The 22,829-nt window shown below is 35.1% G+C and overlaps 1 protein-coding gene across 1 annotated transcript; it reads right to left on the reverse strand.

Moving 5' to 3' along the window:
- Positions 1–974: 974 nt before the first annotated feature.
- Positions 975–3,333, reverse strand: LOC136218254 (protein LIFEGUARD 2-like). Its single transcript, XM_066005047.1, has 4 exons — positions 2,793–3,333; positions 2,602–2,715; positions 1,453–1,610; positions 975–1,365 (listed from the first exon to the last, which is right to left on the reverse strand). The coding sequence occupies exons 1-4, from the start codon at positions 3,040–3,042 to the stop codon at positions 1,159–1,161; spliced, it is 729 nt and encodes a 242-aa protein (XP_065861119.1). The 5' UTR covers positions 3,043–3,333; the 3' UTR covers positions 975–1,158.
- Positions 3,334–22,829: the final 19,496 nt, after the last annotated feature.

The following is a 22,829-nucleotide window of genomic DNA, read 5'->3' on the forward strand; positions in this document are numbered from 1 at the left end:
CTCCGGATTTTGAAATGCAAATATTAGGCATTTCCTTCGATGGTTCCTTCGATCTCTGTTTAAAAACACCGTATTTATGCATGCATGAGTTGTATTGTGATTGAACTTGACTATTCAGGTATGTCCGCCTCATTAAAGGTTTTTGCAAGTATTTAAAAAATATATATATTTTTAAATTTCTCTATAATCTAATTTAATAGTAATTTCATATATATATATATATATATATATATTAAATTTCCCTGCTGTAAATCTCTAATTTAATAGCAACAGAAACTAAAGGATTGTAGGATATATATTTTAGAGGTAGAATTTATGAATTTTCAAAGGTGTATATAATTTATAAATTAGAGTAATTGATAATATAAAAAATAATGACATAGTTAAATATAATTGTAATTTTTATATTTTCATGTAAAAAGCTGCTTGTTTTTGGGTTCTTACTTGGATCCACCTTACTACATGGGCCTCTTTCTCCTAGTGGTCCCGTTATAACACTGCATAGTGCTACATGAGCAAGGCAGTTTCTCATAAAACTCACCCACTTAAAAGAAGAAAAAGGGTAAGCACCCGACATATGAAGGGCCCTTTAACGTCACTTCTTAACCAGGATGAAGAGAAACGTTTGGTTATTCCATTCAGTTACGATGCAATCGGACCTTAAAGCAGCCATGTCTACTTGATGTTGCTTCTTCCAAGGGGAAGGTATGTTGTTCCTCATCCAACAAAATAGGCATCACAAGATGCATTCTTCCCATTACAACATTCCTTCCCACCTAAGGGGTTTCAGAATAAGCTTCAAATGGATATTAATATCTACTCTTTATGCTTCAAGTCGGAACCACTCGAGAGTAGACTTGACAAATCCCAATCCACAAGTCCACAACTTCCACATACTAGCACGCACGCAGCGCAAGCAAACTGCAAATATTACTCAGATAACTCGTAGTAATATTTTTATCAACAAAGAATCATTTATTAAATACTAGTAACTTACTTTCTAATAATATTTTCCCAACCAGATCAACAGCACTGAAATTTAAAGAAAAAATAAAGTACATACTTATTTTACATACTTATAAATAAGTCAATAATTTGATATAATCCAGTAACAGACTGGAGAGGTAGAATGTACAAAAGAATTTGGGGGCTATTGGTCTAACTATCAGCAGCCCTGAAGACAGTAAGCAACGAGAGGAAGAGGTTAATGACATCCAAGTAGAGAGACACAGCAGCCCAAATGTATTCATCATATGTATATCGCTTGATTAGGTTGTCAGTGTCATAAATGATGTATCCACAAAATATAATTGAAGCCAAACACCCGTAGATCATAACTGATATTTTACCCAATGGAAAAAGAATCTGCAGCCAGAAACGATTATTAGAAATCCAGAGCATTAGAGGAAGGACATTCAACAAAGGAATCTAGAATTTGAAAAATAACAATACCTGGATAAAGGCAAAGACCATAAGCACAATGATGGCACCGAACAAGAATGGACCAAGGAAATTGAAGTCATGGCCTCTTCTTGCCGCCCAGAATGTATACAGTGTGAGACTCAACACCACTACAGCAGTTAAAATCACTGATTCTAGAATAACTTTTCCTGTAGCCAAATGAAATAGCACAAATTATCACATCATAGGAAGGAAAAATAGTTAAGGCCACTGTTTTAAGAATGGAGAAAGAAACAAAATCTGAAAATATACATTCCAGACCCCTATATTAATGTTTCCAAATGCAATGAAGCAACCTGCATCAACTTCACATCAGAAAAAAATTCTACTCGAATCCAAAAAATAAATAAAAGGGATTAAATGATAGATAAACCCTAACACGCCCAAATAATTCCTTGAGAATTTCAATGGCCTACCAACTGCTAATAGCTAATATATAGTTACGATTTTAATCTAAATTTGACATTCTCTATTACAAGTAACTTATGAGACTTGACAAACTGACACACTGAGTGTTGGTACAATGAATTCAAAGAATCAAATAGAATTTGGATGAAAACAATCAATGGTGTATACTTAGTTCTTTTAGCTTCCAGTATCGCATAAACACTATGCCATTAGCCAGTTTCATTGCCTCACTAGACTTAGTCCAAGGGCACGAAATTCATGACACAAATTAGGTCTAAACAAAATAAAGTCAACTGGCATGGAAAAAGTTGTGTGACCTTAAGTTATCACACGATTACTTCTTAACAAGTATACTTTCATTGCTAAAAAGTAACCTGTTCCAAAAAGCAAATGTCAACAGTAACAACTACATTAGCTTTGTACAGGAATAGAAACCAAAGAATGAATCAGAGCATAACAAATACAACATACTGTAGTCTTTTAGCATAACCTAATTCAATCATATGAACATCCTCTAAAGGGTCTGCAAGCATGTTATGAGTTATGACCTAATTTGAAGTAGCCATAAACGAAAAGAAGGCAAAATCAAGTATGGTATTATAATTCATATTCCTCTGGCTTATGGCATAACTACATTATCAAGTTCAGAACTTTATTTTTCTCTAGCAGTATAGTAACATTGTAATTTGGAATTGATCAATAATTAATGAACAGAGAGGAAAGTAAACATACCACTGGTAAATGCACAAGTTAAACCAACGGCAAACGCGAGACAGATGGTAAAGACCCCAAGGAGAAGATAGTTTACCGGATGCCTCTGGTGATAGTAGTATAACGGGCAAAGAACTGCAACAATTTCCGAAAATTAGAAAGCAATAACGAAAGCACCAAATTGTAAAAAGAAAGAAAGGGCAGAATGGTACCGATGAAGGGCATAATAATGAGGACGATGTAGAGCGCCAATCCAGCACCAGTGGAAACAAAAAAAGTGGCAATGGGATGGACAGAAACAACTACAGAAGCCACAGCGATGGTGGCCAGCAATTGGAAGCAGAGGATAGAGTAAACCTTCCTTATAAAGGACCACCGGAGCTCCGGGCTCTCTAACATCATGGGATAAAGAGGTCTGGAGCCGGACTCCACATCGTTTTTCCGGAAAGGTTGGGCGAACATCCTTCCTGCTTACAGAAACGAGAAACTGCGGCAAAGGTGTTTAGGAGATGAGAAAACGAAGGAAAGTTTAGGGATTTGATTTTGTGTCAGGAAGGGGGATGAAGGGGTAGTACATAAAGAAGCGAGGAATCGCCGTTGGGATGATTTTGGAATGTTCAAGAGACGTCGCGAGTAAATTTGTTTAGAAAGTGTGAAGAAGACACGTGGCACACATAGAAGTTAGAAGTTGCAAAATGCGTTTAAGTCTAGATTGCTCCGAATGGTTTCTAGTTTCTAGCTTCGTTGTTAAGCATAAGTATCACGAATTGAAGAAACCGTATATATATTTATAGCATATGCTGTGTGTCACAGTCTGTCACTACGAGAGAGAGTTCCTTTCACGCAAGTCCTTTCCACACATTAAAATTAAAGGCCGTTAAGCTATCACCCGGTTTAGTTTTTCTTTTCGATACACTGTTTAGATTAAATTAACAAACAATTGCTTGCAATAGCTATTTTTGATTTTTTTTTTTTTTTGAAACCAAACAACTTTATATTAAACTTAAATCAGAACTGATATAACCATGTTAGAGATAATATTCTAATTATCTCTGTAAATAGATTCCTATCTAGTTAGAGTTTCAATCTGTCTATATTCCTAGCTAGGTAGAGTTTTAATACGACTATACTTATGTATTGTATTCCTATACAAACTATTACTAGTTTTTGACCCGTGCGATGCACGGATTCATCTTAATATATAAATATTAACAAAAATATAATTAATAATTACAATTAATGATATAAAAAAGGAGGAAGTGACACATCAGCTTCATCGTTACTGTTTTATATTATATATAGATATGCAAAGAAATAGAGAGATTTTAGGGACTAATTTAAATTATGTAGAACTTTTAGATATAGATATGCAGAGAATTAGAGAGATTTTAGAGATTAATTTAAATTCTGTAGAACTCTTAGATATAGTACGGATAAAATAATCTTTTTATAAATAAATATAATAATATAACTAAAGTTAATATATTATATTTTTTATTAGTAAAAAAGGAGGAAGTGACACCTCAGCTCCATCGTTACTGTTTTATATTATATATAGAATATAGATATGCAGAGAATTAGAGGGATTTTAGGGATTAATTTAAATTATGCAGAACTTTTAGATATAGATATACAGAAAATTAGAGAGATTTTAGGGATTAATTTAAATTATGTAGAACTTTTAGATATAGATATGCAGAGAATTAGAGAGATTTTAGGGATTAATTTAAATTCTGTAGAACTCTTAGATATAGTACAGATAAAATAATCTTTTTATAAATAAATATAATAATATAACTCAAGTTAATATATTATATTTTATATTATATTTTTTATCAGTAAAAAAGGAGGGAGTGACACCTCAGCTCCATCGTTACTGTTTTATATTATATATAGATATGCAGAGAATTAGAGAGATTTTAGGGATTAATTTAAATTCTGTAGAACTCTTAGATATAATACGGATAAAATAATCTTTTTATAAATAAATATAATAATATAACTAAATTTAATATATTGTATTTTTTATTATATTTTTTATCAGTAAAAAAGGAGGAAGTGACACCTCAGCTCCATCGTTACTGTTTTATATAGAATATAGATATGCAGAGAATTAGAGGGATTTTAGGGATTAATTTAAATTATGTAGAACTTTTAGATATAGATATGCAGGGAATTAGAGATATTTTAGGGATTAATTTAAATAATCAATAACCAACAAAAAAAAAGGAATTAATTTAAATTATGTATAACTTTTAGATATAGATATGCAAAGAATTAGAGAGATTTTAGGGATTAATTTAAATTATGTAGATCTCTTAGATATAGTACAGATAAAACAATCTTTTTATAAATAAATATAATAATATAACTAAAGTTAATATATTATATTTTTTATTATATTTTTTATCAGTAAAAAAGGAGAAAGTGACACCTCAGCTCCATCGTTACTGTTTTATATTATATATAGATATGCAGAGAATTAGAGAGATTTTAGGGAGTAATTTTAATTATGTAGAACTTTTAGATATAGATATGCAGGGAATTAGAGATATTTTAGGGATTAATTTAAATTATGTATAACTTTTAGATATAGATATGCAGAGAATTAGAGAGATTTTAGGGATTAATTTAAATTATGTAGATCTCTTAGATATAATACAGATAAAATAATATTTTTACAAATAAATATAATAATATAACTAAAGTTAATATATTATATTTTATATTATATTTTTTATCAGTAAAAAAAGGAGGAAGTGACACCTCAGCTCCATCGTTACTGTTTTATATTATATATAGATTGGCTCACTATAAATACAAGGCCTCTGAGCCAGAATCAGTAAGTTGATTCAAACCATTCATTGTGTCATTATTTATCTCTCTATCTCCATAATTCTCCCTTTATCAAATCATTCATTCAACATGGTATCAGTAGTATCCACTTCCGCATCCTCCGAATCCTCTGATCATCCTCAATCACCCACTTATTCACAATTCAAAGCCGCTGCCCTAGCATCCGCCGCCGCCGCTACTGCCGGTGTCGCCGCAGTCCAACTCGAACCCGCCGACGCATCTAACTCCGCCGCTGCCGGAAACACAAGCGACGCCTATGGAGGGTCGTTTGCGACTGAGGGATGGAGATTTACCTCGCCTTTTGTCACCGGTGAGTCTGTGTTCTTAGTCGCGCCAACACCCGCGACAACCGCACCTCAATTGCAGACAGTCGGCGACACCTTCCCACCGGAGGTTCGCGCGGCCCTTGAAGCGTGTCAGGCGGCTAGCGCAAGGACGACACAAGCCCAGTCGCGTCTTCCACCCACCGCCGCGGCGGCGCAACCTCCGAACCCTAACGCACAGCCGCCGCCCGCAGCGTTAGTTGCACCATTAACCGCGGCTGCCGCTGTCCAGACGCGTCCTCCGCCGGCATCCTTTGCGCAACCCGCGCCTCCTCCAACCGCGACAGCAGCGTTTGAAAAACATTTAGGGCAAACCGCGACACCAACGCCCTCTGTCAACGACACGGCAATCCTAGCCGCACTTGCGGCATATCAAGCGGCTATTCCACAGACACGGAATCAACAAGTTTCGGCTCAGCAACCATCTATTCAAGTGCAACAATCTGCGACACCTCCGACTCTTTTTTCTCCATCAGTTCTTGCTGCCCTAGCAGCGTATCAGGCCGCTGAAGCCAGTAACAGAAATCAGGTTATCTCTGAATCTCAGACTTCACCATTTTGTTACAATACTCAATTATCCCATGATCCCTCACCATCTTTCTTCTCAAATTCTTTTCACAACACTGTTGATGCACCGTCAACCAATGTTAGACACAACTTTATTTCCTCATCCATCCCTCATAATACAAACAATCCTGTCCATCCAGAACCTATACCCACTCATGTTGAACAACCAAGACAACCACCCACAAACATCAATATTAACATCAAATTACCCCGAATAACTACAAAGCATGGAGAATGTCCATGGAATCCACCCTTCAAACCTATCATCTTCTTCCTCACATTCTTAGTTCAACACCACCCCCACCCAAATTCATTCCTAGAACAGGTTTTGTGATATCAGCTGCGGATTTAATCATAAATCCATCTTTTATTCAATGGGATGATATAGAAAATGTGGTTAGGACTTTGCTCCTAAATTCAATCACCGAAGAAGTGTTTTCTGAGATTGCATATCTCAAATTTTCACATGATATTTGGCTAGCATTAGAGGATGCCTACGGGCTCATTACAGGCAGCAAGCAGTTTCAGATGGGAGTTGAACTGCATGAACTTGAGCAAGGAGGAATGTCTGTTACGGCATATATGCAAAAAGTGAAATCCATCCTTGATGATCTGGCTGCCTCAGGGAATCCTTATCCTCGACATCTACTGCCGTCGGTTCTTTACAAAGGTTTGGCAGAAGAGTATCGCTCCACTGTTCAGAATCTTGTAACTCAGCGCGGTACAAACATCAACTATCAAGAAATTTTGCACAGCTCGAAGATAGTTGAGGGAATGATTCAATCGACCAGAAAGACAACTCTGCTTCAACCCGAAGGTGTATCAGCACATCAGGAGGCCAATGTATCCACCATGGAAACAATTCAAGCAAAGAAGCAGAATCCAAAGAAGAGAAGAAGTGGCAAGTGCTACAATTGTGGTGATCCAAGCCACTGGGCTGACAAGTGCAAAAGACCAAAGAACAATTCAAGAGCACAATACAATCCTGGACCACAAGCGCACATGGCATGGCAACAACCACCGAATCCATTCATGGGTCCTAATCAGCCGTGGTATCCAGACACAGGAGCAACCAATCACATGACGGCAAATCCAACTCAACTTCATCAATTGCAGCCGTATCCAGGATATGATACTGTTCAGTTTGGCAATGGTCAAGGTTTGCAAATTTCTCACTTTGGAAATTCAAATATCAATAATTTGAAAATTAATGATGCCCTACTTGTTCCCAAGCTTACCAAATCTTTATTATCTGTTCAAAAATTTACCCGTGACAATTCATGTTTCTTTGAATTTTGGCCTAACCATTTTCTTGTGAAGGACCAAACAACTGGGGAAATCCTGTTACGGGGCCCGAGTAAAGATGGGCTTTATGTGCTTACACCCACCCTAAAGGAGGCGCTAGTTGGAGAGAAGGTGTCTTTTGAAAGGTGGCATGCACGGCTTGGACATTGTCAGAATTAGACAGTCAGCTCAGTTCTCAAAGGAAACAATCTATCCTCTTCAAAACCAGTTAGAAATTGCTCTTTTTGTCCATTAGACAAGCTTGCTAGGAGCTCTTTGCCATCTATTAGTCGCTCTAGCACATTTACTTTTGAAAACTTACATCTGGATGTTTGGGGGCCAGCTCCAGTTATTTCTTGTCTTGGCCACCGTTACTTTTTAATAATCATTGATGAATTCACTAGATTTGGATGGGTTTTTTGTTTAAAGAATAAGAGTGATGTTTTTTCAACCTTCTGTGATTTTTATGCCATGATCTCTAATCAATATAGTGCAAGGGTTAAGAACATTTACTCTGATCTTGGGGGGGAGTTTCAAAAACTACAACCTTTTTTCAAACGACATGGCATTATACACAAGATTGCATACCCTCACACTCATGCACAAAACGGTATAGCTGAGAGAAAAATTAGACATGTCGTTGATACTTGCCTCACTTTGCTAGCCAATGCATCTTTACCTTTAAAATTTTAGAACTATGCCATGATACACAATATTAGGCTAATTAACTACTTACCCACCAAAATCCTAAACAACAAATCACCCTATTTCTTGTTCTACAAGAAACAGCCTGCCTATAAGGCCTTACGCATTTTTGGCAGTGGTATCTATCCCCTTCTTCGCCCATACAATCAGCACAAATTTGACTTTCGCTCCAAGCTATGTGTCTACCTTGGTCCATCAAAAAATCATTCTGGGGATATCTGCCTTGAATATACCACCGGACGCATATACATCTGCAAGTTTGTGCAGCACAATGAAGAAGTTTTTCCTGCATCAGCAATCACTGCATCATCACGTTCATCTAGCAACTCAGGGGTAAGCACATCGTGTCAACTACCATCTCTACTCGGCCCGTATCCAGGTACTTTCTCTAATCCCAACCCTTTAGTATCTTCTTCTAACTTGGTTCCATACTCTCAACCCATCACACCTGTCCACTCTGGACCTCATCCTGGAACCCCAATTACTCCTCCTGACTCTGAAGCCACAAACAGTGCTCCTTTAGCACCACCTCAGTATCTGTCACTAGTGGTCACTGCTGCATCAACACATGTTCCTCAGAATGATCCTAACACACCAGTTGATGCTGTCATCACACCGGAAATACAGAATGTAGTACCTCATGAGGAGAACATCATGCCACAAACAGATTCTCCTCCTCCTGAAACTGCACCACCTGCTCCTATTCCAACTGAAAGGCCCAGACCTCGCAATGCACCGCTGATTGGTCCACGACAACATTATATGCAACTTCGACAGTCATCTCTTCAGTCAAGAGGGAGGTTTGAGGGACTTTTAGCTACACATCCAAATGGCACAGTGGATCCTACATGCTTCAGTAAAGCCAACAAACAATCAGAATGGCGTACTGCAATGTCTGAAGAGATTCAAGCTCTTCTGGACAATGGCACATGGCAACTTGTACCGAGACCACATGATCAACATGTCATCACCTCTAGGTGGCTCTTTCGTACGAAGAAGAAGTCTGATGGAACCATTGATCGTCACAAAGCTCGCTTGGTAGCAAGGGGATTCACTCAAAAAGCTGGGATTGACTATAAAGAAACATTCAGTCCAGTAATCAAAGCTACAACCATCAGGTCTGTATTTGCCATCGCAGTAGCAAACAACTGGTTCATCAATCAGCTAGATGTCTCTAATGCATTTCTTCATGGAAACTTATCAGAAACCATATATATAGAACAACCACAGGGCTTTCGGGACAGTGACCGACCAGATCATGTCTGCCTTCTCAAAAAGAGTCTCTATGGATTGAAGCAAGCACCGCGAGAATGGTTCACTCGCCTTCGAACATTCCTCCTCTCCCTTGGGTACAAAATGTCACAGGCTGACAACTCTTTGTTCATTAGACGTACCGATACTGAAAAGACTTACATTCTGTGCTATGTTGATGATATACTCATAACAGGAAACCACCCTACACACATCACCAACACTATTGCAGCCATCGAACATGAGTTTCCCATTCGCAATCTTGGTAAGGCAGAATACTTTCTTGGAATTGAGATCCGATATGAGAAGGATGGCATTCATATGTGTCAAGCCAAGTATGTGGCTGACATCCTCGACAAAGTAAAGATGATTGACTCCAAGCCCACACTAACGCCCATGGCCACCACACCAACACTTTCAAAGGAGCTAAGCACCAGCTTAACCTCTGGAGATGAATATCGAAGCATTGTGGGGGCACTTCAATACTTAACATTCACTCGTCCTGACATTGCATTTGCAGTTAACAAATTTTGTCAGTTTCTGCACTGTCCAACTGATGAGCACTGGAAAGAAGTCAAGAGGGTTTTACGCTATATTCAGGGTACATCAGATTTTGGCATCGTCATGTCCGGCAAACCAATACAGCACATCCATTGTTACTCAGATAGTGATTGGGGAGGGTGTCCTGATGATCGACGATCCACGGGTGCATTCTGTGTTTATCTTGGATCCAGTATTGTATCATGGCAGACCCGCAAGCAACCCACAATAGCCAGATCCTCAACGGAAAGTGAATACAAAGCAGTAGCAAATGCCACTGCAGAACTACTATGGCTCAAATCTCTTCTCTCGGATCTTGGATTTCCATTACCCACCCCGGTTCAGTTATGGTGTGATAATGTTGGAGCAATTTATCTCACCTCAAATCCAGTGTTTCATGCTCGCACGAAACACATTGAGCTAGACTATCATTTTGTTCGTGAACAAGTTCACAGAGGATTTCTTAGTGTCAGATTTATTCCAACCGATGATCAGGTTGCAGACATACTCACCAAGCCGCTAGCTATGGCTCGCTTCACGATGCTACGCTCTCGCCTCTTTGTTTGTGCCCGCCATCGGCTTGAGGGGGGTGTTAGAGATAATATTCTAATTATCTCTGTAAATAGATTCCTATCTAGTTAGAGTTTCAATCTGTCTATATTCCTAGCTAGGTAGAGTTTCAATACGACTATACTTATGTATTGTATTCCTATACAAACTATTATTGGATCACTATAAATACAAGGCCTCTGAGCCAGAATCAGTAAGTTGATTCAAACCATTCATTGTGTCATTATTTATCTCTCTATCTCCATAATTCTCCCTTTATCAAATCATTCATTCAACAAACCATATCACACGTAACCCATTATCTATCTAAATAACCGTACCCACGTTCAGTACGGTATCTTACCGATGGCTTGCAAGTAACTTCCTCTCTTATTCCTATAAATAGGTTTAAGTTCGAAGGAGAAGGGGTTAACTTTTAGAGAGAGAAAAGAATACTATATTTGACTGTATCTGACTTAAGCATCAGAGTGTTTGTGGGAAGATCGCTTCCCACACTGTAACAGGTTCAATCCTCAAGGAAGATCAACCTTCACCAGGGACGTTCAACCTTCATCCGAAGACGTTCAACCTTCATCCAAAGACGTTCAACCTTCATCCAGGGACGTTCAACGTTCATCCAAGAGGTTCGATCCTCGAGGAACGTCAACCGTCATCACCCTATTTGGAAGGACCGCCTTCCTTCAGAGATTCATCGATTGATCTCCCGTCTTACAAATTCATTGTTTAGTTCAGGCTACAACAATTGGCGCCGTCCGTGGGAAACCAATAAAAAAGCCATTCATTCTACGTCATCTACTTTTCGTAATAAAAAAGGATGCCTCCCAAGAGATCTCAAGTTCCACCTTCTCAAACATCCCATATTCCGGACGAGCACGATGCACGCCAAGCCAATGAAGAAGAACGTGTTGAACACGTTGAAGACCAACATGGCCCATCAGGAGCTAATCCGCCCACTGTTCCCTTAGCGGACTATGAGGAGTTGAAGAAAAAATTTGAGGAAAACAATAATCGACTCCAAGAGTTAATGCTTTTTGTTCAACAAGAGATGCGGGACAAAGAATTTCGGAACAAAGGAAAGCGTCCTGAAGTCGAGTTAGCACACGATGAAATCTCAGAATCACGTGAAGGAGGAAAGCGTAAGGGAAACAACTTAAAGATCCATGAGGTTGTGGAAAGTTCTTGGAAAGAAAATTCGAAAGCACGTGAAAAGGCCGGAGAAGAATCCATGTTCAACGCGAAAGAGACAGTAGATCTTAAGAGGATGATCGAGCAGGTATTAGAACAAAAGAAGTTGGTTCCGAATAGTGACGAACAAACAGCAAGAAAAGTCCCCTTTTCAGGATAGATCATGAATAAGCCTCTCCCTCGAAAGTTCAAGATGCCACAACTCATCACTTACTCCGGAAAAGGCGATCTTTATGATCATATGCAGAATTATGAGGCAGTAATGCTATTACATGAATGGGAAAGGATTCTAATATTTGTTATACATCTAAATTATCTCATAGGATAGGGTTCTGAACCTATCTTTATTTTAATTAGTGAAGATAGAAATTAGAAAAATTAAACAGACCAAACTTTATCATGTGAAAATATGAAAACAGGAGAAACCCGATTTTTTTTAATTCAACGGGAAAAAACTCGTTTTTTTATTATTGTTCATTGTTTTAAAAAAAACCTATTCCATTTTACTTCCCATGCAAAATTGATGATTCTGACAGAAAAAAAAATCATCATTTTTTAGGTGGTTAAGAAAATCTATTTCTCACTCTTATTTTTGAAAATAATCCAAAAATAACAGTGGGGAGCAATTGATATAACCATATCACACGTAACCCATTATCTACCTAAATAACCATACCCACGTTCAGTACGGTATCTTACCGATGGCTTGCAAGTAACTTCCTCTCTTATTCCTATAAATAGGTTTAAGTTCGAAGGAGAAGGGGTTAGCTTTTAGAGAGAGAAAAGAATACTATATTTGACTGTATCTGACTTAAGCATCAGAGTGTTTGTGGGAAGACCGCTTCCCACACTGTAACAGGTTCAATCCTCAAGGAAGATCAACCTTCACCAGGGACGTTCAACCTTCATCCGAAGACGTTCAACCTTCATCCAAAGACGTTCAACCTTCATCCAGGGACGTTCAACGTTCATCCAGGAGGTTCGATCCTCGAGGAACGTCAACCGCCATCACCCTATTTGGAAGGACCGCCTTCCTTCAGAGATTCATCGATTGATCTCCCGTCTTACAAATTCATTGTTTAGTTTAGGCTACAATAAGAACAAAGAACATCAAGTAGAAAAGCGGGAGGACTGTCCCACTCACTACGTACAGACATAGACCCGACTGCCCTAGCTAGTGTATGAGCGGCCTGGTTCGCTGAACGTCTAATAAAAGAGATAGCTACATAATCTAAATCTTGCATAATAGAAAGACAATCATGAATAATATCAGATAAATAAGAAAATTGCACCGATGGTTGGGTGATTGCCATAACAACTGATAAACAGTCGGTTTGTATTGTAACTCGTCTATGCGGAATTGATTTCAACCAAGACAAAGCTTCACGTATAGCCATAGCCTCGGCTAAAATTGGTCAAAATGCCCCTCAATTGCACCATGCATTGCATATTCACATTGCCCCTGATGATTTCTGAGTAAGAAGCCAAATGAACAAAAATCCTTCTCCTTATCGACATTACAGTACCATTGATTCTCAGGTGGTCGTTGCCAGGACGTATTCGCTGCTATTGGACATCTCGCTGATACTGTTCGACTGATTTGCGCATTCCGCCAACCTTCCAATTCATGCCGAGCTTCGCTTATAATACGACTTGGGGTTGTGATCTTTCTTTCCCAAACATAAACATTACGTGCTCTCCATAAAGACCAAAACACCATTGCTATTCTTTCAACTGTCGGTTTATTCAATCTGTTCACTTCTGTGGCCAGCCAGATCCGTATTGCTCTCACTCTGTTCATACGATCATCTCCAAAGAATAGCCTCCATGTATCCGATGCAACTGGACACTGGAGGAATACATGTTCGTCGTCTTCACCAATTGATTGACATCGATTACAGATGTTATCAATTGCACAATGGCTGCGATTCAAATTAGAAACCGTAGGAAGGGTATTAGTGAAAAAACGTCATATACAATTTTTTACTCGCGGAGGTACTGTCAATTAGGGATGGGCACGGTTCGGTTAACCGATCCAGTAAGCAAAATAATTAACCGAACCGTTACCTACGGTTTTTTAACCATGCAAACCGAAACCGGTCCATATCAATCGGTTAACCATACAACCGGTTAACCATTAATTTCGATTAGGTTTTTCGGTTAACGGTTTCTAACCAATTCTCACTGGTTAACCAAAAATCAACGGTTAACCATAATTTTTACCCAAACCTAAATTTTTAAACAATATTAAAATACACATAATTTCAAAAATTCAAACGAAATGAATTCATATAAAAGTTCAGAATTCAAACATAAATACCGAACTAAAAAACAATTCATCAAGTTTACATTTAAAACATAAACGAATTCACATGGTGGGTGGGTGAGAGTGAAGAATAGAAGAATAGGGTTCGATAATAATTAGCAAGCAGTGTGTTAGGCTTTTGTTTTTTAATTGTATAATATACTCTCTTTTTTTAATCAATTGTATAATATACTCTTATGTTTTTTTCGTAAAGTAATATACTGTTATGTTATATTAGTTGAAACCCCGTGCGATGCACGGGATATGGAACTTTTATATAATTTAGGTAAATAAATAAATTGATGTATTTACTTTTAAATAATTTTATATCATGTTATGAAAAAAATTTATATTATGTATATTTGAAATTAATATATATTTTTTATTGATAATTCAAATTTAATTAAATTAATTTTGAAAATAATTGATTAATTTTTTTTATAGAATTTTAATTAAAGGTGAATGATTTATTTATTTTTACAAAATTAAATGATTTGTACTTTTTAGTAATTTTAATACTTTTTTATATTTTTTATAACTGGAATTCTGTGGGATAATAATAATAAAATAGGAAATTAATTAAGAAATATATTAGAATATAATGAAAACCCAAAAATTGAATTAAACTACAATTAAAATTAAATATTATATTTACGATAAAAAAGAATTACAATAAATTAATATATTATGCTATAAACTATTACAATCAATATTTTTCTAATGTTACACATGAAGAAACTTTATCAATTCAATATGTTACATATAAAAAAATAAAATTCATAAGAATTAGTCACAAATTCATCTTGATGATAATCATTTTGTTTGATGGAATTTCATGATTACCAAGTATTCGAATTCAATTATTCATTATGATACAATAACCCAATGTATTTAATTGAATCAGTTTAAGGTGGTGATTTCTCATATTTTCATCTCGTAATATCTCATCAAGATATTCAATCAATTTGTTCTTCATTCTTTCACTGTATAGAATATCAGTCACGCTTGCACATATCACTTATTTGACTTCATTAATATTTTCTAATAATTATATATCCTTGAATTTCGTAAGCAAGAAAAACAAACAAAAGAATAGAAAACAAAAATGAAGGGACAAAAATGATAATTAGAAGAGAACTATCTTCCTCTCGTTTTTTTTTCGAAAATAAGAGAGAATGTCAAGATATAAGCATATAAAGAGGAAAGTGGAAATATTTTTTGCCCATTAATTAAAATTTTTATTTTTTCTTAGTGAAATATTAAGTCCATAAATTAATTTTAGTTAAATAACAGAATTAAACCGCAATTGTAACCACTCAGTACAAAAAAAAAAGTTTTATAATTAATATGTGAAATTAATTCTATTAATTAGAATCATTATGCTCAATATTTGAGAATTTGAAGAGATTTAAAATAAAAAATTTTAGTTAATATTTTCCAACAGCTTGTCATATGAACATGTTTCATTTTCATCTGTTAAAAACTCTTGAAATACTAACAATTTTGTACACACCACAATATAATAGTTAAAAACTATATAAGCCAATGTTGCAAAAACAATTATCTCAATATCCCATAATTAATGTACATTTTTAGGATTTTGAGCGTCAAAATTTATTTTTATTTACCTTCATTTTGAATTCGTATCTAGCATAATCCAAATTCTTCAAGAATAAACATCTTATCAAGTGTATTAGACGCTTACAATCTCTTTGTCTAGAGAACTCGGAAAAATAACTTCTTGATAATAATAATATAACATAATTTATAATTGAAATAAACTTCATTGTAAGTATAATATTTCAATACCTCTCTAATAGTTTGTTCAATATGTCTCCAACTTCAATGATCAACTATTGTGTGAAACTTTATATCTATTTGTACCAAAATGCATAAAAATAAAAAATACAATTCATATCAGTTAGATAAACTCAAACTATGAAAATGAATGGATTTCAACAGGTTTCGAATTAGAAAAATTAATCTAACTTCAATTAAAGCTAACAATTGAGTTCATATAACGCCGAAAATCTAAATTTTAGTTAGAGTTAACAATCGAAACGATAGCACCTAGCAACGTATACTAAAAAAGAATGCAAATATACAAAATCTTAATTTTAGTCATTTGAGAAAAAAAAAGACAAATAAAAAAGAAAACATGGATAAGGTAGCGAGAGGTATGGAACTGGGTAACGACAGGAATGAAATTTTATCTCTGAAAGATGAAACTATAACAACCCTTGTTTAATAAAAATAAAACAACGACACAATTGAGAACAAAAATAGCTACAACATATGAAAAAAAATTGAATAATTACCTTAAGAAACATAAGAATTTCTTGTAATTTTTGACACCTTTGTGTTTCCCAATTTTAGTTGTCCATGCATCCTCTATTTCTATCGGATTTCTTCAATTGGAGATATCAGTTTGAAAAAAAAAAGACAAATAAAAAAGAAAACGTAGATAAGGTAGTGAGAGGTATATAACCTGGATAACGACAGAAATTGATCTGAAAGATGAAACTATAACAACTATTGTTTAATAAAAATAAAACAACAACACAATTGAGAACAAAATAACTACAACATATAAAAAAAAATCGAATAATTACCTTCAGAAATATAATACTATCTATCATGGCCAATGAATATAATGGTGTGATATTATCTATCATGCTTTATATAGAAGTTTATTTGCGACTTTTGGATTTCCTTTGCTTTGTGTTTTTTCATCTTCTTGTAACTCTTATTTTCTTTTATTATTTTAATTAATGAGCTAGTAATTGTTTAATATATTATAAATATAAAGCTGTTATTTTTAATTAATTAAATCTTTTTAATTTTGATTTTTTTTTATCAAAAAGGCCTCTAAAACACTTCTCATCATTTTTCTCTGCTTCCGCTATTATATATAGTATAGATATTAATAATATATGCTTTTGAATAATTAATAATATATGTTTTTTTTGTTCAAAAATCTTAATAATATATGTTATATAATATATATATATTTTTAATTTATATTTATTAAACGGTTCGGTTAACCGTTAACCGCGGTTTTTTAACATGCTAACCCGAAACCGAAACCGATAACCATTAATTTTGTTAACCATTAAGAAAACCGCCGGTTCGGTTAACTGCTTTTTTCCGATTCGATTTACCGGTTTCTGGTTCGGTTACCAATTTGATCGGTTTTTTTGCCCACCCCTACTGTCAATGCCCAACATACATTCCAATCTACTGGCTGTGGTGTAGTAGTGAGTGAAGGATTACTGATATGATAACCACTACTAACCGTGTACATTCCATTTTTATTAAACATCCAGGACCAACCATCAGATCGGGCCATATTTCTTCCACTACTAGAAAATTCATGTTTACTGACGGAATTTTTTGATGGATTAGAAACCGTCAGTTTTTTTGACGGAATTTCGTCAAAATGCATTCCGTCAATAATTTTGACGGAATTTTTTGACGAAATGGATATTTCGTCAAAATAATAGGGTGGGAACATTCCCACCACTTTTTCAACGGAAATTATTGACGAAATCTATTTCGGTTAAATGTATGATAAATTGTTGACGGAATATTTGACGAAATTTATTCCGTCAGTACATTCCAACGGATTTATAGACGGATTTCCGTCAAAAATTATAAAATATTAAAAATTAATATATTTTCACACTTTCAAATCAAAAAATATATTTACTTAAATGTTATTTTGGTTGTAGATAGATTTACGAAAATAATATATATATTCTTTTTATATTTAATGTAATTTTTAGAATAAAAATTTATTACATTTAATTTTTTGTTACACGAATTTTAAATTTTTCTATATATTTTTTATGTTATTTAATTTTCTTTTGCAGGAAATAATAAAAAAATTAATAAAAAATGGAAAGTACGATGAATCATAATAAATAAATATAATATATATTAGGAAATTATAATTGGAAGTAGGAAATGAGACTATTCTAATGCAATTAAAATATTAGGTCACATTAAAGGAAATTAAATGAGAGTATTTTAATGATTTATTTCTTTCTATGTATAAATGGTGTTTTTTTTAAATGAAAATGCTTATAACTTCATTAGATTAAAACTAGACCTCGTCATGGGCTGATGAGTCCGCTTAGAAAATGGACAAGTTGGGCTATATAAATACCTATCGGGCCTAGCCCGGCCCGGCCCGTTATCTATATATAAATTTATAAATTTAATATTTATTTAAATGCCTCATATCAGGGTAGGGGTCTTTTAAAGTTGAAAAGCCTCTAGAGTTGGTGGAGTTGTAATCTCAACCATTAATTACAACATTAATTGATGAGATTTAATTGATAAATTTTAATATTTAATTAGTCATTTATTGATCAATCAAATCCCATCCATTCATTTTGTAATTAATGGTTGAGATGCATACAACTCCACCAACTCTAGAGGATTTCAACTTTAGAGGATCTCTATCCATCATATTAACTATTATATTTTTTATTAAAAAAAGGTAGTAGTTTATTTTAATTGAAATTTTTTAATATAGATATGGGTTTGGGCGGGCGGGCTTGGGATTCCTTTTTTAGGCTCGAGCCCGAACCCGACTCTAATTAGCGTGGGCTTGGGCTTATCAGGTTTTATCAAAAGCCCGACAGGCCCGACCCATGCCGAGGTCTAATTAAAACACAATAAGTACAATAAGAAAACAACAGTAAGAAATCAATTTTTACAAGATCTACAAAGAGACTAGAACGGCTACAGAGAGCAAAAAAGGTCATACTGGCATAAAAAAACACAAAACAATAATAAAACATATATTTATCGTAAATCGAAATCTGCAGAAAAGTAGATGCAATCCAATCTTCAGCATTTAGGCTATTTCGAACATTCGGATCTAAGTCCTTTCTTTTGATGCAACCACGTAGATATATTGATCCACGTACGTAGATATATATTTTAATTTTATGATTAGGAATTCATATTTTTATTATTTAAATATTTATCTTTAGTTTAGATATATATAGATTTACGAAAATAATCTATATATATTTATATTTATTCTGATTTTCATAAGTAAAAATGTATTAGATTTAACTTTTTATTACGTGAGTTTCAAATATTGTATTTTGTTTTGTTATTTCTTAATTTGTTAGAGTCAAATGATCATATTAGATTAAATAAAATTTAAAATAGAAATTTACCCGTTACCCAATTTTATAACATAAACATAAAAATTTATTTATTATTAATTTATACATTTCAAAATATTAATTATATTTAGTATATAAACATAATAATTTTAAATGATTTCAGTATTTAGATCTTTATATCTGTAATATAAATATAAAACATTTTAATTTAAAATTATAAATTAGTCTAAAAATATATTTTTATATTGAATTTTTATTTCTATAGTTCTTTTTATTACTGTATTAAGTCATGTCAAAAAATAAAAAAATTAAAAGATAAAGAAACTATATTTTCTCAAAAAAAAAAAAAAACCAAAACAAAACAAACACCTAATAAAAAAAATCTGATTACAATAAAAAAAAACAAATCTGATTATTATCTCTAAGGGTGAAATGAGCATTTTACATGATCAATCCTAACCATTGATCCGATTGTAATCTGATGGCTTAGAATGAAAACCTAATCACCTCATATAAAAGTCTCACTTATTGTCATTCTTATTTCACACGCCTCCCTCTTTCCTGCGCCATCTCTCTCAGCGCCGATGGCTTTCTCTCTCCCTCTCTCCCTCACTGTCAATGGTGGCAACCACTCTTCCCGTCGTTCTCCAATCTTTTCTTTTACGACATCAGACTTTCCGACCGTGGTATTAGTTGAAAGATTGGAGCAATGTTGGGATAGGAATTAGCGGAAAGATTTCTGATTTTTATGGTTGAAGAAAGGTTAGTTTTTAATATACGCAATCCTTTCCTGATTAATGTTCATTTTTACTTTATATCTATAATTATATATTTAGTTTCGGTTTCTCTTTTTAGTGTTTAGTTTTAAGTGGTTCAGTTTTAGTTTAGATGTAGCTGGACTATGAACAACAATATCTTGAATTGATGCTTATCTGGTTCTTGCATAAGCATAGTCGAAGCCTCTTCATTTTTGTATGTTGGGTTATTGACTTTCGTGTACACAATCACAAGGCTTGTGCATTTTTTTGTGCACATATTATTTTATTTTTACTTCTGGGTTTATGTCACTGTAATTTATTAATGGCTACTTCTTCCTACTGGAGAAATCATGTTGAGATTTAGTACATGACTTCATAATGATACTTTGCCTGATTGTGGCTCTTTCTGGTGTTAATTTCTTGTCTGCACAAGTTTGCTAGCACATCTTATTTATTCATTTCAGAAGCATTCATCCAGGTGCCTAAAGCTCCAAGTACTTATACGAAGGGCAAATAAGTTTTTCAGTTTCCTAATATAGTCTTTGAACCTGCTAAGTAATTTATTTGGATGTTACCGTGCTAGTGGAAACATTTTTATGGCTGTATTATGGGGCACTGACAAAGCAAGGTGTGATGTACTCTTAAATATGTTGTTGATGTTCTAAAGGACTGGATATTGATTGCCCTTTCAACTGTTATATTTCCAGAGTCTACAATAACTGGGTTGAATATAACTAGTTATGTAATTAGTATTGCCTTACCTTTTGAAGTTCCATTATTATTTATGAGGTCTTAGGAGCGGCCTCTTGTCAATTAAATTGGCAAGGGAAGGCTTGCCCCCAATACACCCTTGTGGTGGGACCCCTCCCCGGACCCTCGCTCAGCGGGGACGCGTAATGCGACCGGGCCGCCCTTTTTTTTTTTCCTTCACATATATTCCGTCAAAATATTTTGTCAGCATATTTTCCGTCAATATTCCATCAATGTTGTTTACCCACGCATGTTTATCTGACGGTTTGTGTTCCGTCAGAATTCCGTCAGTAAAGTGATTTACTGACGGAATTTCGATGTTTACTGACGGATATTTCCGTCAGTAAATAGGCATTTTCTTGTAGTGTTCGCGGAATAGACGTAATCAATTGCCTGTCGCGTTCATTAAAATGCCGAGTAAGAAGCATTTGATTCCATTGTCCCGTGTTGAGCAATAAACTGTGTACCGTTTCTGGTGGATCAAAAATGGGAATTAAACTTGTTGGAGTCGGGTGCGTTGGATCCGGTAACCATGGGTCCATCCATATATTTATCGATCTACCATTCCCAACCTTGCATCGGATTCCTTTACGGAGCAGTTCGTGGCCTGCGATGATGCTTCGCCATACATACGATGGATTATGACCATAATCTGCTAATAAAAAAGAAGCGTTAGGATAATATCTAGCCTGTAACAGTCGTGCAACCAAAGAATGTGGATATTGTAATATTCGCCAACCCTGTTTGGCTAATAAGGCTAAGTTAAATGTGTGTAAATTCCTGAACCCCATTCCACTATTGCATTTAGGCCTACACAGTACTTCCCACCGCTGCCAGTGAATACCAGATTGTGCTGTGCCAGACGATTGCCACCAGAATTTGTTGAGCATACGGTTAATATCTGAGCATATTGTTATTGGCATTAAGAAGACACTCATAATATAAGCCGGAATAGATTGCAGGACAGATTTAATTAAGACTTCTTTGCCTGCACGAGAAAGAAATTTTTCTTTCCATCCATTGATTCTGTTCCATATCCGTTCTGTCAAGTATTTAAAGACTCGTAGTTTGCCTTTGCCAACTGATATTGGTGCACCCAGGTAGCAACCCATATCCGTTACTTCCTACACTCCAAGAATTGAAGATACTATTCCTCTCTCCACAGAACTTGAATTCTGACTGAAAAGGAGTGTAGATTTATCAAAATTAACCTTTTGACCTGATGCAGATTCATAGACTTAGAGAATTCCTTGTATAACAGAAGCTTCCTTAGAATTTGCACGGAAGAATAGATAACTATCACCAGCAAAGCATAAGTGAGATATTGACGGTGCAATGCTAGCAATTCGACATCCATGAAGCTCGCCTAGATTTTCTTTTGCCTGGATAAGTGCGGATAGACCTTCAGTGCAAACCAAGAACAGAAAAGGAGACAAAGGATCCCCTTGGCATATACCTCTTGAAGGTATAATTGGCCTAATCTCATTACCGCTATGAGTAATAGTATATCTAACTGAACTGACACACATCATTATCCAATTAATCCATTATGTACAAAAACCCATTTTTTCCAACATATTCTGTAAGAATTTCCATTCTATCCTGTCATAAGCCTTACTCATATCTAATTTAAGGGCAACAATGCCATGCTTCCCTTGCCTCATGCCTTTCAACTTATGTATTACTTCATATGCCACAATGATGTTATCAGTAATCAACCGATTAGATAAAAAAAGTGCTTTGAAATTCTGAAATTAGCTTAGGCAAAACTTGTTTGAAGCGATTTGCAAGAACCTTAGAAAGAATCCAAACAACAACATTACATAGAGCGATAGGGCGTAAATCAGTTACCTTGTCAATAGCCGCTTTTTTGGTATTAGAACAATTAATGTATCATTCATCGGCATTGGCATGTGTGTATTTTGTAGTATCATCCGACAAGTTTTGAATACATCATTCCCGATTATCCCCCAAAAGTGTTGGTAGAAGGTCGGATTCAACCCATCAGGCC

This window comes from Euphorbia lathyris, chromosome 2, assembly GCF_963576675.1.
Source record: "Euphorbia lathyris chromosome 2, ddEupLath1.1, whole genome shotgun sequence".
Classification (NCBI taxonomy): domain Eukaryota; kingdom Viridiplantae; phylum Streptophyta; class Magnoliopsida; order Malpighiales; family Euphorbiaceae; genus Euphorbia; species Euphorbia lathyris.

Excerpts from the sequence above, each read along its gene's own strand:
- LOC136218254 (XM_066005047.1), bottom strand. The coding sequence starts at position 3,042 with ATGTTCGCCCAACCTTTCCGGAAAAACGATGTGGAGTCCGGCTCCAGA. Across the intron at positions 2,716-2,792 it reads CATTATTATGCCCTTCATCG|TTCTTTGCCCGTTATACTAC; the intron begins GTACCATTCTGC and ends AAATTGTTGCAG. Across the intron at positions 1,366-1,452 it reads TGGTCTTTGCCTTTATCCAG|ATTCTTTTTCCATTGGGTAA; the intron begins GTATTGTTATTT and ends TTCTGGCTGCAG.